The 13,175-nt window shown below is 35.8% G+C and overlaps 1 protein-coding gene across 2 annotated transcripts; it reads right to left on the bottom strand.

Annotated features, from left to right (window-relative positions):
• Positions 1–252: 252 nt before the first annotated feature.
• plscr3b (phospholipid scramblase 3b) lies at positions 253–11,731 on the bottom strand. Of its 2 annotated transcripts, none has more exons than XM_051115298.1 (9): positions 11,502–11,731; positions 10,913–10,968; positions 6,536–6,736; positions 6,245–6,309; positions 5,861–5,903; positions 4,439–4,659; positions 3,144–3,305; positions 2,823–2,987; positions 253–1,580 (listed from the first exon to the last, which is right to left on the bottom strand). In XM_051115298.1, exons 2-9 carry the CDS (start codon positions 10,923–10,925, stop codon positions 1,521–1,523), a joined length of 930 nt encoding a protein of 309 aa, XP_050971255.1. In that variant the 5' UTR covers positions 10,926–10,968; positions 11,502–11,731; the 3' UTR covers positions 253–1,520. The 2 variants fall into 2 exon arrangements, with proteins under 2 accessions (XP_050971255.1, XP_050971256.1); XM_051115299.1 differs by lacking the exon at positions 11,502–11,731 and adding an exon at positions 11,087–11,178.
• Positions 11,732–13,175: the final 1,444 nt, after the last annotated feature.

The raw sequence follows: 13,175 nt of genomic DNA, 5'->3' as shown, positions 1-13,175 counted from the left end.
CTACCAAAAAATTACTTTTTACAATCTACACTGATTTATCTAATTACTCCTGTTTTTGTGATAACCTTGTAAAATATGAACCTGGGAAGGAAGGCAAGTTAATGCTTCTTTGCTGATTTTGCTTAAAAAGAGTATCAGAGATTGTTTTAGTATTGCAAGATTACAAATGATAATTTTTAGCCTTAGTCTACATCTAGTAGACTAAGTCCTTCATTTGGCTACTGTATAAGATGATAACACAAACCAACAACATAACATTACACATTTATTATGTATCATGTTATACTAATATTGCATATTATAGAAATACATACAAACATGTACACAAGAAGACACATGTATAAGTGTGTATGTGTATATATATATGCATGCGGAGACATGAGAGCATTGTAACACTCGTGCTACTGGGATGTTAAATATAATTAACAAAATAAATGTGCACAAAACTGAAAATGATATCCATGTTTTCCATCACTGTTACAGTTAGTTATACAAAGTTCATGAAGCAGATTTAATTTGCAGCATATGAATGTGGGAAAATTATATCAAAAAGTGAAATACATAGTAACCAATACATTAATGTTTTTTTAAAGGGTCTCAGTCTCTTTGGGCTGTATATTTTCACAATGTTATATATCCTATATATTCTCTTAATACAAGGCCAGACTCTATATAACTATTAACTAGGAAAAAATGTCATGTGGTATGTAATGAAAGAGAAAGTCCTTATGAGGACAAAGATATTAATATTAAAGTCTACTATTAGGACTTTGCTTCCTGAATTTCCACGTGTGTTTCATGCTACACATGGACTTAATTGGCAAATATTAAATATTTAACACCATCCTAAGAATTAAGAGCGACTCAATGGGAGGTTGGCCAACATGTGCGCTCCCTGTAGGCATTCTACCCATTTTAAGTCGGTCTATACACACAGAAAACCATGCAACTACTTCCTTGTTTTTTTCCTTTTTTTCAGCTATTGAATCAGTAACTTTCAGTAACTTTCATGTAACCATCATCATCATGCATGCAGCATTTTTAGCAGTAGGAACATCTGTATGTTTAGACTAAAATGTTTTGCATTTAACACAACAAAACTGAATTTCCTTCTAAAAGACTGAAAAACTTTATGCATGAGATAAGTCTAGAAAAACATGCATAAGGTTGCATGTTACAGTAAATGTCTAACAAAAAAAAAAAAAGTTGAAAGTAACAAAAAAGATGTACATGTTAGTTGCGGTTATCTGTAATTATTGTAGGCTATGGTTGTTTCAAAGGCACTCGTGACACCTCGCCTGTAAATACTGCTGGTCACGTGAGCACTACAAAATGACCTTGAACATGTCCCTTGGTTGCATGGCAGTTCCAGCTGTCTATGGCTTTGGTTGCAGGAAATAAAGGAAGTCCAGACTTAAATGTCATCCACAGAATGTGAGAATTGCATTGTTTAAACAAAAACTTGAAAGGTGATGTGAGTTAGTTGAGAAAGTTACTTAATATGTAACTTATCAGGAGCTTTAAGAGAATACAGTATTTCGCTGGTTTGTGTCTCCCACTTTTTCAAAGAACATAAAATCCTATGAAAAGAAAAACAGAACAAAGATCAAAGTCAGAACAGAATCTAGAAACTATGTTACAGGAACTACATTATAGGAACTACTCATTATTACGGTTCCTGAATTTTCTACATTTTCCCCCAGGGCTGTTTTCCTGATTGTATTCGCACTGCCAACAGAAACTCTGAAGTGACGTAAGCCAGCCAACAGCAACATCATTTCGGCACAGCATTCAACAACATAAACAACAGAAGAGTGGAGGACACCATGACCGGGGCTGTGTTTTTGATGTGTATACTGGGTTTTGTGATGACACATAGAACGTAGACGCATAAGAACGGGCAAATGAGAGAGCTAAGAGAGGAAATCTCCTCCAGCAACTTGCATTTCTACCCATGATCAAGGCTGAAAAAAAAAGAGCACAATGACACAGACAAAGGCGACAGGTCTTGTAACGCTTTAAAAACTGTTGTGCGTTTACACAGGCTTTTGAAAATGGCAGGTGCGTGTGTTTTTTTTCCACGTGTTCAGCCAATCAGCATACACTGCATCGTTGGTAGTTCCTATAGAGCTGTTTTAGACCCTACTCTGAAATAGGAGATAATTTAGTTTCCCCAAAAGGAGTTTCTAGAACTAAAATTATTGCTAGGTCCTGCAGTGCAAACACGCCAAAAAGCAGGTACGTTCCCCAATGGTTCTAGGACATTTCAACTACCAGTCATTAGAGTATTAGTAGGCTGTCTGCTTTATTTTAAGTGCAACAACACTGCTCTACTCTAATGAACATCAGTAGAGATGTAGTTGCAAATTAATTAGTTAATTAGTTGGTTGAATGTCTAATAGCTGAATCTATTTATCTATCGATCCACCACCTGCGACTCGCAGGGTTTAATTTGGTTTTGTTTGTGTGTGTTTTTTTTTTACTCTCAAAGATTTGGTAGCCATTGACGGCCATTATATGACTGACAGACTGCAACGGTTTGAGTTAAAAAAAATTGTGTGTGTTCTACTGAAGAAACAAAGTCATCTACAGCTTGGATGCCTTGGGGGATAAACATCACATTTTCATTTTTGGGTGAACTATCCCTTTAACTAATTTCGACAGCACTAATATATATAAATACTGGAAAAAAAAAAAGTAGCTTCACACTCATATCCAAGAGAGAATTGATGGGTTGTGGTTGCATAATGTGGTAACGTAATGCCCTCAAAGGCATTATGAAGCATTCAGACTATTAAATGTGTCATTAGCGTAATACTCACAATCAGGAAGCAAGTGCCCATAAGTACAGCCTTCATCTTAACATCCATGTCCATAGGAAACTGGATGCCAAAGTTGTCAGTATCAGTGAAGACTTCCTTTAAGAGGCCGCTCCACTGCTTACTGATTCGACCGATAGGCTTCCCAGTACCATCTTTACCTTTGAGCTAAAGAAAGAAAAACAAATTTATGGTTAGAAACACAAACCTGCCAATTTCAAAATGATTTCGCTTGGTGTCAGTATAATGCTTACCTCAAATTTGTATATTAACAAGACAAATATTTCAACAACAATCACATTTATTCCAATTCTAAAAAGTTACCTCGAAGTTCACATCACCACAGCAGTTACATGCCAAGCAGGGCCCCTCGAGCTTCATCACAGTCTCCTTGTTTGGCCCCTGGATGGAGAATTTTGGATAAAAGGGGTGCCAGTCCTGCTTCACATACCCAACAGTTGTTCCCGGGGGGGCCTGTACCTCCATCTGAAGGTGAAATATTGCATTTAGAGTCTATAAGTTGTCTAATAGTGAATTAGAAATGTACAGCAATTGATTTCTAAGCAAGCAGTTATGGGTGCATACATGGACTGTCGTTCAAAAGGAATAAATTACTGCTCAGTGGAATAATTTAAAATATGATTTATTCCTGTAATAGCAAAACTAAATTTCTAGCAGCAGTTTTCAATGTCACACAATCCTTCTGAAATCATTCTGATATGCTGATTTGGTGCTCAAAAAACTTTTCTTATTATTAATGTTGTGTAAACAGTTGTGCTGCTTACTTTTTTTTTTTTTAACTGTGACACATTGTTTTCAGTTCATTTTATGAGCAGAAAGTTCAAAAGAACAGATTTTTTTTTTTTAAATTGGTTGTTCTAAATGTTTGTTTTGATTCATTTAATGCATCCTTACTGAAGAAACTGTATTCCTTCAACAACAACAACAAACTACATATACTGTGTGACTCCTTGCATACACACAGACTGACATACAGTCCTATGTCCATACTGACCCTATGCCATTTATAACTCATAAGTCACACACATGTTCATGTCAGTAGTACACACAGCATGTCCTACAGATGAGTCACTAGCTGAATCTCAACAACACACCATCAGGTCCCATAGCATTATCTGGAAGTCCACTTCCAAAACAAAGATTCACATATAATGTACACAACCCCTTGTCATCCAAGATGTTCATGTTTTTCTTTCTTCAGTCGTAAAGAAATTATGTTTTTCCCACATAGAATTCCCATCTCATGTTCTCCCTCAACTTCAAAATCGTCCTATATCACTGTTTTACCTTTTTTGTTAAGGGTGTTTGATCTTCTTTGCATGTTCACTTTGCAAAGACTGGGTCGGAAATTCTGCAGCGATGTAGGATGATTTTGAAATGATTTTTGAAGTTGAGGGAGAAAATACGATTTACGGTTTTTCGAAAACCGTAAATCGAAAATTTCAAAAATTTCTTTACGACTGAAGAAAGACACGAAAATCTTGAATGACAAGGGGGTGAGTACATTAAATGTGAATCTTTGTTTTGGAAGTGGACTTGTCCTTTAACGTAACTAACAAAATCAAAAGCACAGCTTTTATATGACTTGTGTATTATACCTCTTGCAGGCAGCAAGGGCACCAACAGGAGACACAGCGGAAAGGTCGGATCAGTCGCATGACCTCTCGATCGGCGTTGTCTTTGATCTTCATGTCAAAGCTGCGCAGGGCACCACAGCAGTTGCGTGTGCAGCAGTCATTTTTTTCTTTGGCAGAATAGATCTTTTGACCAAGGCTATTCTTGATCTCATATTGGTTGTTGGTTTCAAAGCCAATGATTGCTGTAGAAGACCGGAAAGTATACAGAGAAGTGGAAAAATGTTTCCATTAAACTTTGAGTCAGTGAGTTTCTAGTTTAAACAAAGTAGCCAGTAAGTACAGTTAAGGTCAAAAGTTTACATACACCTTGCAGAATCTGCAAAATGTAAATTATTTTACCAAAATTAGAGGGATCATACAAAATGCATGTTAGTTTTTTTTATTTAGTACTGTCCTGAACAAGATATTTCACATAAAAGACCTTTACATATAGTCCACAAGAGAAAATAAAATGATCCACAGCTGTTTTTTTGTTTAGTGATAGTTGTCCATGAGTTCCATGTTTGTCCTGAACAGTTAAACTGCCTGCTGTTCTCAGAAAAATCCTTCAGGTCACAAAATTATTTGGTTTTTCAGCATTTTTGTTTATTTGAGCCCTTTCCAACAATGACTGTGTGATTTTGAGATCAATTTGAGAAGGTTCAAACACTCACTGATGCTCTAGGAGGAAAAATTATGCATTAAGAGCCAGGGGTGAAAACTTTTGAACAGAATAAAGACGTGTACACAATATCTTTTTTTTTTCTTCTCATTTAGTACTGCTCTTCAGAAGCTACAGAAGTTGCTTACATGTTTCTCAAAGACAAAATAAGTTACATTTACCCTGATGCATCCCTTAAATGCGTTGTGTTTCCTTCTGGAGCATCAGTGAGCGTTTAAACCTTCTGTAATAGTTGCATATGAGTCCCTCAGTTGTCCTCAGTGTGAAAATATGGATCTCAACGTCATATAGTCATTGTTGGAAAGGGTTCAAATACACAAAATGCTGAAGGACCTGAAGGAGTAAGTATTAAGTATTAAGAATCATGTGTGTGTAAACTTTTGAACAGGGTAATTTTTATAAATTCACCTATTATTTTCTCTTGTGGACTATATGTAAATGTGTTTTATGTGAAATACCTTATTTAGGTCAGTATTAAATAAAAAATAACATGCATTTTGTATGATCCCTCTTATTTTGGTAAAAAAATTAACATTTTACAGATTCTGCAGGGTGTATGTAAACTTTTGACCTCAAATGAAATGGAACAAAATTGTCTCAGGCTTAAAATACAGATAACACATAAAATGAAACAGACAAACTTTGCTTTAATGCACCTACTGCATTCAAATTATATAGTAAACAGCCTGCTACACACGCACATACTACAGAAGAAGACTCACCCTCTAACAACTCCACTTTCTGATGAATAAGGATCTGATCAATCTGAAATGCAAAGAGTATACTAATAACAAGACTTATCGACACACTAATAAGTAAAAAGAAATGTACTGGTATGTTTGTAGGTTTGCAGGGTTTCATCATATTGTGTAAATGCAACTTAACTAGTTTATTGTGAATTAAAAAAAAAACAAAACATTATAGACAAATGCACCATCAGCTATCATTACGTTTGGCACGTTTTCTTACTGACTCGTCCCCAACACTAAAACTCCCAAGTTTCCCTACTTATTTTACCACTTTGTGGTAGAAGTCATGTGCATTCAACTTGTAAATACAAACTTCCCGTCTAGTTGACTTTGAATATACCAAAAGATATGGCCAACCTGAGTGAGGTACTCCAGACCAGGTGGTACTCCAGCAGGCACTGAAGTTGGTGCAGGTACAGGTGCTAGAGAAAGTTGTGAGGTAGATCATTAGGCACACCATCATTAGCTTGTGTTATCTAACAATACTCCTGTTGCATTGTTTTTATAGTATTAATGATCATTTGAATTAATCTTTCATTAACTTCATTCATTTTTGCCCTGTGTGGTCACTTTGCTCAACACTTTGCCTGCTTACCTATTGTTTACCATTTACCTACCAACATTTTTTGTAAATTTAGACATGTTTACCTCCATAGGGTTGGCCCTGGTGAGATGCTGGACTGACTGGACCAGGCTGATACATAACTGGCTGATCTGGAACGGGCTGGTATCCTACATGGAACCCTGCAGGTGGTGCCGCCTGTCCAGGCTCACCATATCCTCCCATGGGATAGGGGGGCATGGAGTGTCCGCCTGGTTGGGGCATGGGATGGTGTGGAGATGGGTAGCCTGGTATAAAACAATTTAAAATGCAAAAGCTTAACTCTAATGAGACATAATGTTGTAAAAATAAATCTGTTGTAAAAAAAATAAATAATAATTTTGAATTACACAGCTGGTGCATGCACATCTGCTACATTTGTAGGTATGTTTTGTTAGGATTATTGAGTTATTGCTTGGTTTGTGTACATTTTTGGATGCATGGCTTGTTTGCCTCATTCTTGAAGTCAGAAACTCATTTTGTTTTCTTTGAGCCATTCTGTTGTTGATTTCCTCCTGCCTGTATTTTGTTTCCAAGCATAAACTAGCCTCTTTTGAGTCTTAAATCATACGCAGATGTCCTGACATGCAGTAGAAAGTCTTGATGACTTGGAATGCATTGTTCAGTTCAAGCTGCCGATGGCAATTCGACCATCATGCCTCACCACTGGGATATGACCTGGATTGATTGTATAAAGAAATGACTGGAACAAGTGACTGATTTATTCAGTTTTAACCAATAAAGACACAGAATTATATGCATGTTGCCAGATTCTTGTAAGGTAAGAGGTAGTTCATACATGCCTCCCATGTTCTGTGGGATGGATCTATTTTAGACCGCAGCGTACATGTGAGGCATTCCAATGGAAAACAGTATAAAAATAGCCACCAATTACGAGAAAGGGTCATAAATAATTCATTGTACCAATATTACCTATTTGCGGTAGTTACACTGTAAAATAACGTCAAGAAAAATGCATGGAATTGATTTAAATTTTTGCCATCTTCCCTATTTCACATAAGCTCTTTACTATGCAACAACCAGACAGATAGATAAAAATGAAGATAACTGAGTGTCAGAAATGAGGACAAATATGTAACTTCTGGTTAGCTGGATAATAAATTACGTATCTTATTATATTAGAATGTATTATTAATCAGTCACTTTTCCTGAAAAGTTGAGAGTTTTTCATTTTCTTGGTTAGCAATAGTGGTTACATCCTTAAACTATATAATACTAGTATTTGAAAATAAGAAATAATATATAGTTGAACACCAACATTCAGCTTTGCCATCACAGGAATAAATCACATTTAATATATAAAAATAGAAAATGGTTATTTAAATTCTAAGAAAATAGCCATGATTTTAACGGTAAAATGCTACAGTAAAATCCTATTAATTCGTTAACGGTAAGTTCTCCTACTATATATGGTCAAAAACTGTATTGGACATTACATGTTATTTTAATATACCGTGTTTGGAAGTGAAAAGAATGTATAATTTACAGTGAATAACTGTAAATTGACATTCCCAGAATTCCCTGAATTACATTTTACATTTGATGTTTTTTCATTGAAATAACTATGTTTTTTCCTTTCAGTTGTGTACATTAGGGTTGTATGTTATATCTTATGTTGTTAAATGAATGTTTATTTCATTATTTCAGTTCATGATGGTGTTTAGTGTTTGTGTAAATGACACTGTGCACCTTGTATATACATTAATATTTAAAAGCTGCTTGTGATGAGCTTTGGTTCACCATGTGACTTTCTCATCACCACCTGCTTTTGGTGGTTATCAGTGTATACAAAGGTACAGAACAGATTTCAGTACTTCCATATGTTGGTACGTTAACACTATATCAGTTAATGAAATTATGGAGTTTAAATGTACATTTAAGTTAAATCCGTAAAACTTAAAACTTACTACTGTATTTTTTACGGTAAAATTCTAGCAACCAAAGCTTTTTACAGTGAGTTTTTGTTTTGGTATTTTAAAGTATTTTTGCTCAAATAAATGCAGCCTTGGTGAGCATAAGAGTTTTTTCTAAAAAAGAAAAAAAAAAAGATTTGAACGGTATTGTACCTCAGGGGTGAACACAGCAGGTGTAGCTTAATATTTGATATCTTTAATCCTCCCATGGAACCAATCCAAAACTGCCATTTTTGTATGAAAAGGCTCTTCATATGAGCTATTCAAATCTTTCACCAGCTATTTTGAAAAGAAATGGGCATGATTTGAATAGAATGAAACTCTCCCTCACCCACGTATTGTCCAGGCACAACCCTAGGCATTAATGAGACATACAGATTGTGGGCTGTTGAGAGAACTTTCAAACTTCTACTGTCATATAAAACTCCTTTAAAGACTCAGCATTAAGTCTATTAAACGGTGTACTTCCACTATGATTTTTATATATTCTACCTAGACAATATTACAGAAAATGCAAATTAGTGCACAAAAGAAATGTTGTCTACACTCTCAGAAAAAAAAAAAAAAAAAAAAAAAAAAAGAACAAAGAACAAAAGCTATCACTGAGGTGATGCCTTTCCAAAAGGCATTAGTATCTAAGTGTACATATAAAAGTATATGTACACTTTAGATAGTAATATGTACCATTAAGATACCAGTATGGACATTTATGGTACAGAGGTTTACATTTTGAAAAGGTAACGCCCCAGTGACATCTGTTGCGCCTTTCATCAGGAAGTGTATTCAAGACTGACAGACATGAGGCACAGAAACAACAGTGCTTTTCAGTGCCAGCAGAGAGAAGCCCCTGTCGTGCATCAACATGCCTGAGATCCTGAAAACAAACTTGCAAACATTTTACTTTGGGGGAGAAAGTGGAGCTTTTTTAAATGTAAAACTAAAATTGGTTTTATTATGTAGTTCAAATTTCACCTAACTATCCCTGACTATTCACACAGGGGATTCATTGAATTAAAACATCATTGATTGAGGCACACAGCATTCATTCACATTGCTTCCTGGTGAAGTTATGAAGCTTACTGATGAATGGCGAGAGTGCTGTTCGGTGACAAGTTTTGGCTACAGGGTTTATTGTGAAACAGTGTATGTTTCATTGTTTGTTTCTTGTGTTTTAAAGGTATTTAAAAGGTAAAAAAATAAAAGAAAACCCCCTGGTGGTTTCTGGGTTGTCTGGCAGACTAACTGAGCTCACACTGAATCTAGGCTCTCAATCGTTGCTAATTTGATTCTCAAGACCTGCCACATGGAATTGCACCCTGTTTCCATCATGTTATCTTCCTGTGCATGGTCACATGTCCAGAGCTCAAAACATTATGTTAAGTGCTGGGGGAAAAAAAAACAACAGCTCTCAAGTCATTTAGCATTCAGACTTCCTCAATAAAAATGTAGTCATGATGCCTGCAGACATCCACTATTTTGCTCAAAATTAACAGGATTTACAAACAATAGTAAATGTTTAAAGTATTAAATGATAAGAAAATCTGATTAATGTGTGACAAACATGATGAAAGTTCTTGAAAACATTTTAAAACAAAGCACATGGGAATCTTTCTGGCAGAAATGTATGTATTTTGAAAGCAAACCAAATTCTGGACAAGAGTGCTGCATAATCCTTGACCTTTCCTCATTGAAACCACTGACGTTTACATCTTTGTATTTTCTGAACACTCCCAACTTACCAATCCAGTTTTCCAGTGCTAAACATTGTTTGAGTCATTAACCAAGACAAAGAATGAGACAAGCCCTTTCACAACAGATTTTTTTTTCTTGAGTAATACACATGAACATGACTGGAAATCTTAATCATAGTTTTGATATCAAAATATTTCATGCTGTTTGTCCACTCAGTCTGCTTGGTAAATACTAGCCTGAATTCCCCAGCTTGTTAAAAACACAGTTGCTCCAAAGATGATGGCGTGAATGGTCCTAATGGCGTTAAGGAATCACATGATTGCCAGGTTAACAGCAAAATGCAATCCAGTGTGGATTGGACTAGGAATATTTTATAGAAAGTCTAAAGTGATGATTATTATCACAGTTGCCTGCTCTGAAGTGAGCACAGTGATCCATATACTCTTAAGCTAGAGCTATAACTTGCCCTAAAAAGACCCCACTGAATTTTAGTTATCAGTTTTTATGATCAGACAAATGTATTGTATATTTCACTATATAATAAAACCAGTGAGATAGCCAGTGGAAACATACAAATGTGGAACACAGCCACTTTTGTAAGCTTGACTTCCTGCATTCCTTCCCCCTGACCTCTAGAGAATATTAAAGTTTCCACGAAAGCACACACCTTCATTTCAACACGCGTGTAACTGCACAAATCACACTTGAGAGGAAAAATGTAAACAGACTGTCCTAAACTGAAAATCCCCAAAACATGCTCTATTGCGTTTTAAGAAAAAAAAAACAGATTATCATTACCTGGGCCAGACATGTTGAAGACAGATCTTAGATCAGTACCACGATCACAATGTGCGCTGAAAACAAGCAGAACATGTCCAAAATGAACTGAAGTTCAAATACAAATGAAAAGACCAATGTTTAGATATTCAGGCAGCATTATAAAGTAAATATGAAGAAATAAGCAAGCTCAACCGGATATTAAAGGAAATCCGTCAGAAGGATATGTGCCAAGCGTTTAGAGTACTGTATCGTGCTCAGTTTAGTTTTTTTTTTTACCATACTGAAGCAATAAGATTCTGGCGTCATGACAAGTGGGTGGGGCGACGACTAGATTGCTCAAACACGCTGTTTCTTCACAAAGACAACAGAACATACGAACAAGGATTCGCGAAGAAAACATTAAAAAGAAAAGTATAATGAAAACTGGCTGAGGGGAAAAAAAGCTTTATCTACATGCTTAATGCACAAAGACGGATGATCACTTTCTCCGCGGTGTATCTATTATAACAATCAAGCATGCAAAATTACTGCAAAACGGTATTAAAACATACTCCATATAGCCGAGCTTTCGAAAAAGAGGAAAAAATAATCCACCATGAAAACTTACATCTCAGCTCTTGAGAGGCAGGTTTGATACTCCTCAAACAAGCCTCAGGCAACAAATTCTCCACAGAGCTTGTTTCAGTGATTATTCGGATGAATGGAAAGAAGAAAGGTATCAATAATGTCCTTCACTTTCGCGTTACACTTTTTCTAAAAAAGACACGAAAGCGCTTAAAAACAGACAGCGTTAAACACTACGCCCAGAAATGAAGCCTTTTCGCTTTCGCTTTCTCCTCCCCCTTTATGTGACGCATTAGATTAGAAACCTGAGAAAGCCATGAGACTTCTATTAAGCAACAAGATTAACATTTAAAAGAAAAAGAGGACGTTATTGTGCTTTTTGCAATGTTGAGTAACCCACTAAGTAATGAGGAGTTTCAAACTTTATTTTTTCTTTGGTAACTTGTTCTAATTTGAGCTGTACCTTAGCAGGGAGGTCAAAACCAGTGTTTTTCTTTGTCGCTTGAACTAACTGACACACTCGTGAAAACCACAAACACCCATACACCATAAATAGCCTTTTGCAACACCTCAAATCAGCTCTGAAATGTCATAAAATAGGTTCATATAATATAGGCGTTACGAGTGCATGCAGCACGTTGTTCTTAATGCGTTTGGCTTTTAGTAACTCGATGAAAATCATTATTCACTAAATAAACAACACACCGCTATATCCTCAAAGTCATGGCTTAGTGGTCAAAACATGGTTACTAAATACTTTGATCCTCTTGGCAAGCAGTGGAAAAGGGAGGTTTTGGTTACAAATATTTACTTTAACACATCTTTTATCTCCACAGGAGGCACAACTGAGCAGGTTCTGAAATATCTCATCTATTTAGACAATAGCTGTTCTTAACATAGGCGGAGTTTCACCTTTATGCGTTGGTTGGGCACCAACTGGCAGACGAGCCAGCAGCAGAATTTTTTTATAATATATATGTTCTATATTTCATATATTTATGTAACATATTCTACATTAAAATATATTTAGAATTAACAATGACTGCTGTACAAATAGTAAAAGAATCTTAACGTTACCTAATGCAGAGAATAGTTGTGTTCTGCAAAACTGGTTACGTCACTTGCCCTCCGGGGCACCGACCACCACCGTCGTTTTGATTTTTTTATAGTAATAAATAAAATATTCTTTTGTTCAGTTGGAGATCAGACACTACAAATAAAACTGCTCAATGCAGAGTGCAGAACGGCAGTCGCATCGCTCGGACTTTATTTAACCAACAAGAAGAGTGAGGTCAGGCGAGACAGACAAGACGATGATGGAAGTTTGGCAATGTTTTATATTTTGAAAAGCCTGTTGACTTTTGCCCTTTTTAAATATGGTGGTTTTCGAAGTTTTTTGAACATTGGTTTCTTTTTTACTTAAAAAATAATTAAATAATAAGATAATATAAATAAGATGAAAAAATATAAATTCTTTGATTTTTAAAATAGCTCAGACAAAATCAGGATTTTTTTTTCTGTCCTCTGATAAGCATTGTTCTGGGCGGCCATTCCTGTTTTGGTATGTATTTATGGAGCATACACGATAGACATGTTCCACCACTTGTTTTTTTATTGCGCCACCCTGTGGCTTCCACATGAACTGCATCATAATCAACATGAATTATTTACATATCATGAGATTTTTTTTATAACACTTCACTCTATGAAGTCCACG

The sequence above is a fragment of the Labeo rohita genome, chromosome 7 (genome assembly GCF_022985175.1).
Source record: "Labeo rohita strain BAU-BD-2019 chromosome 7, IGBB_LRoh.1.0, whole genome shotgun sequence".
NCBI classification, from domain to species: Eukaryota; Metazoa; Chordata; class Actinopteri; order Cypriniformes; family Cyprinidae; genus Labeo; species Labeo rohita.
Note: the sequence above shows the minus strand (reverse complement) of the source record. Positions and strands in the feature narration are given on the sequence as shown.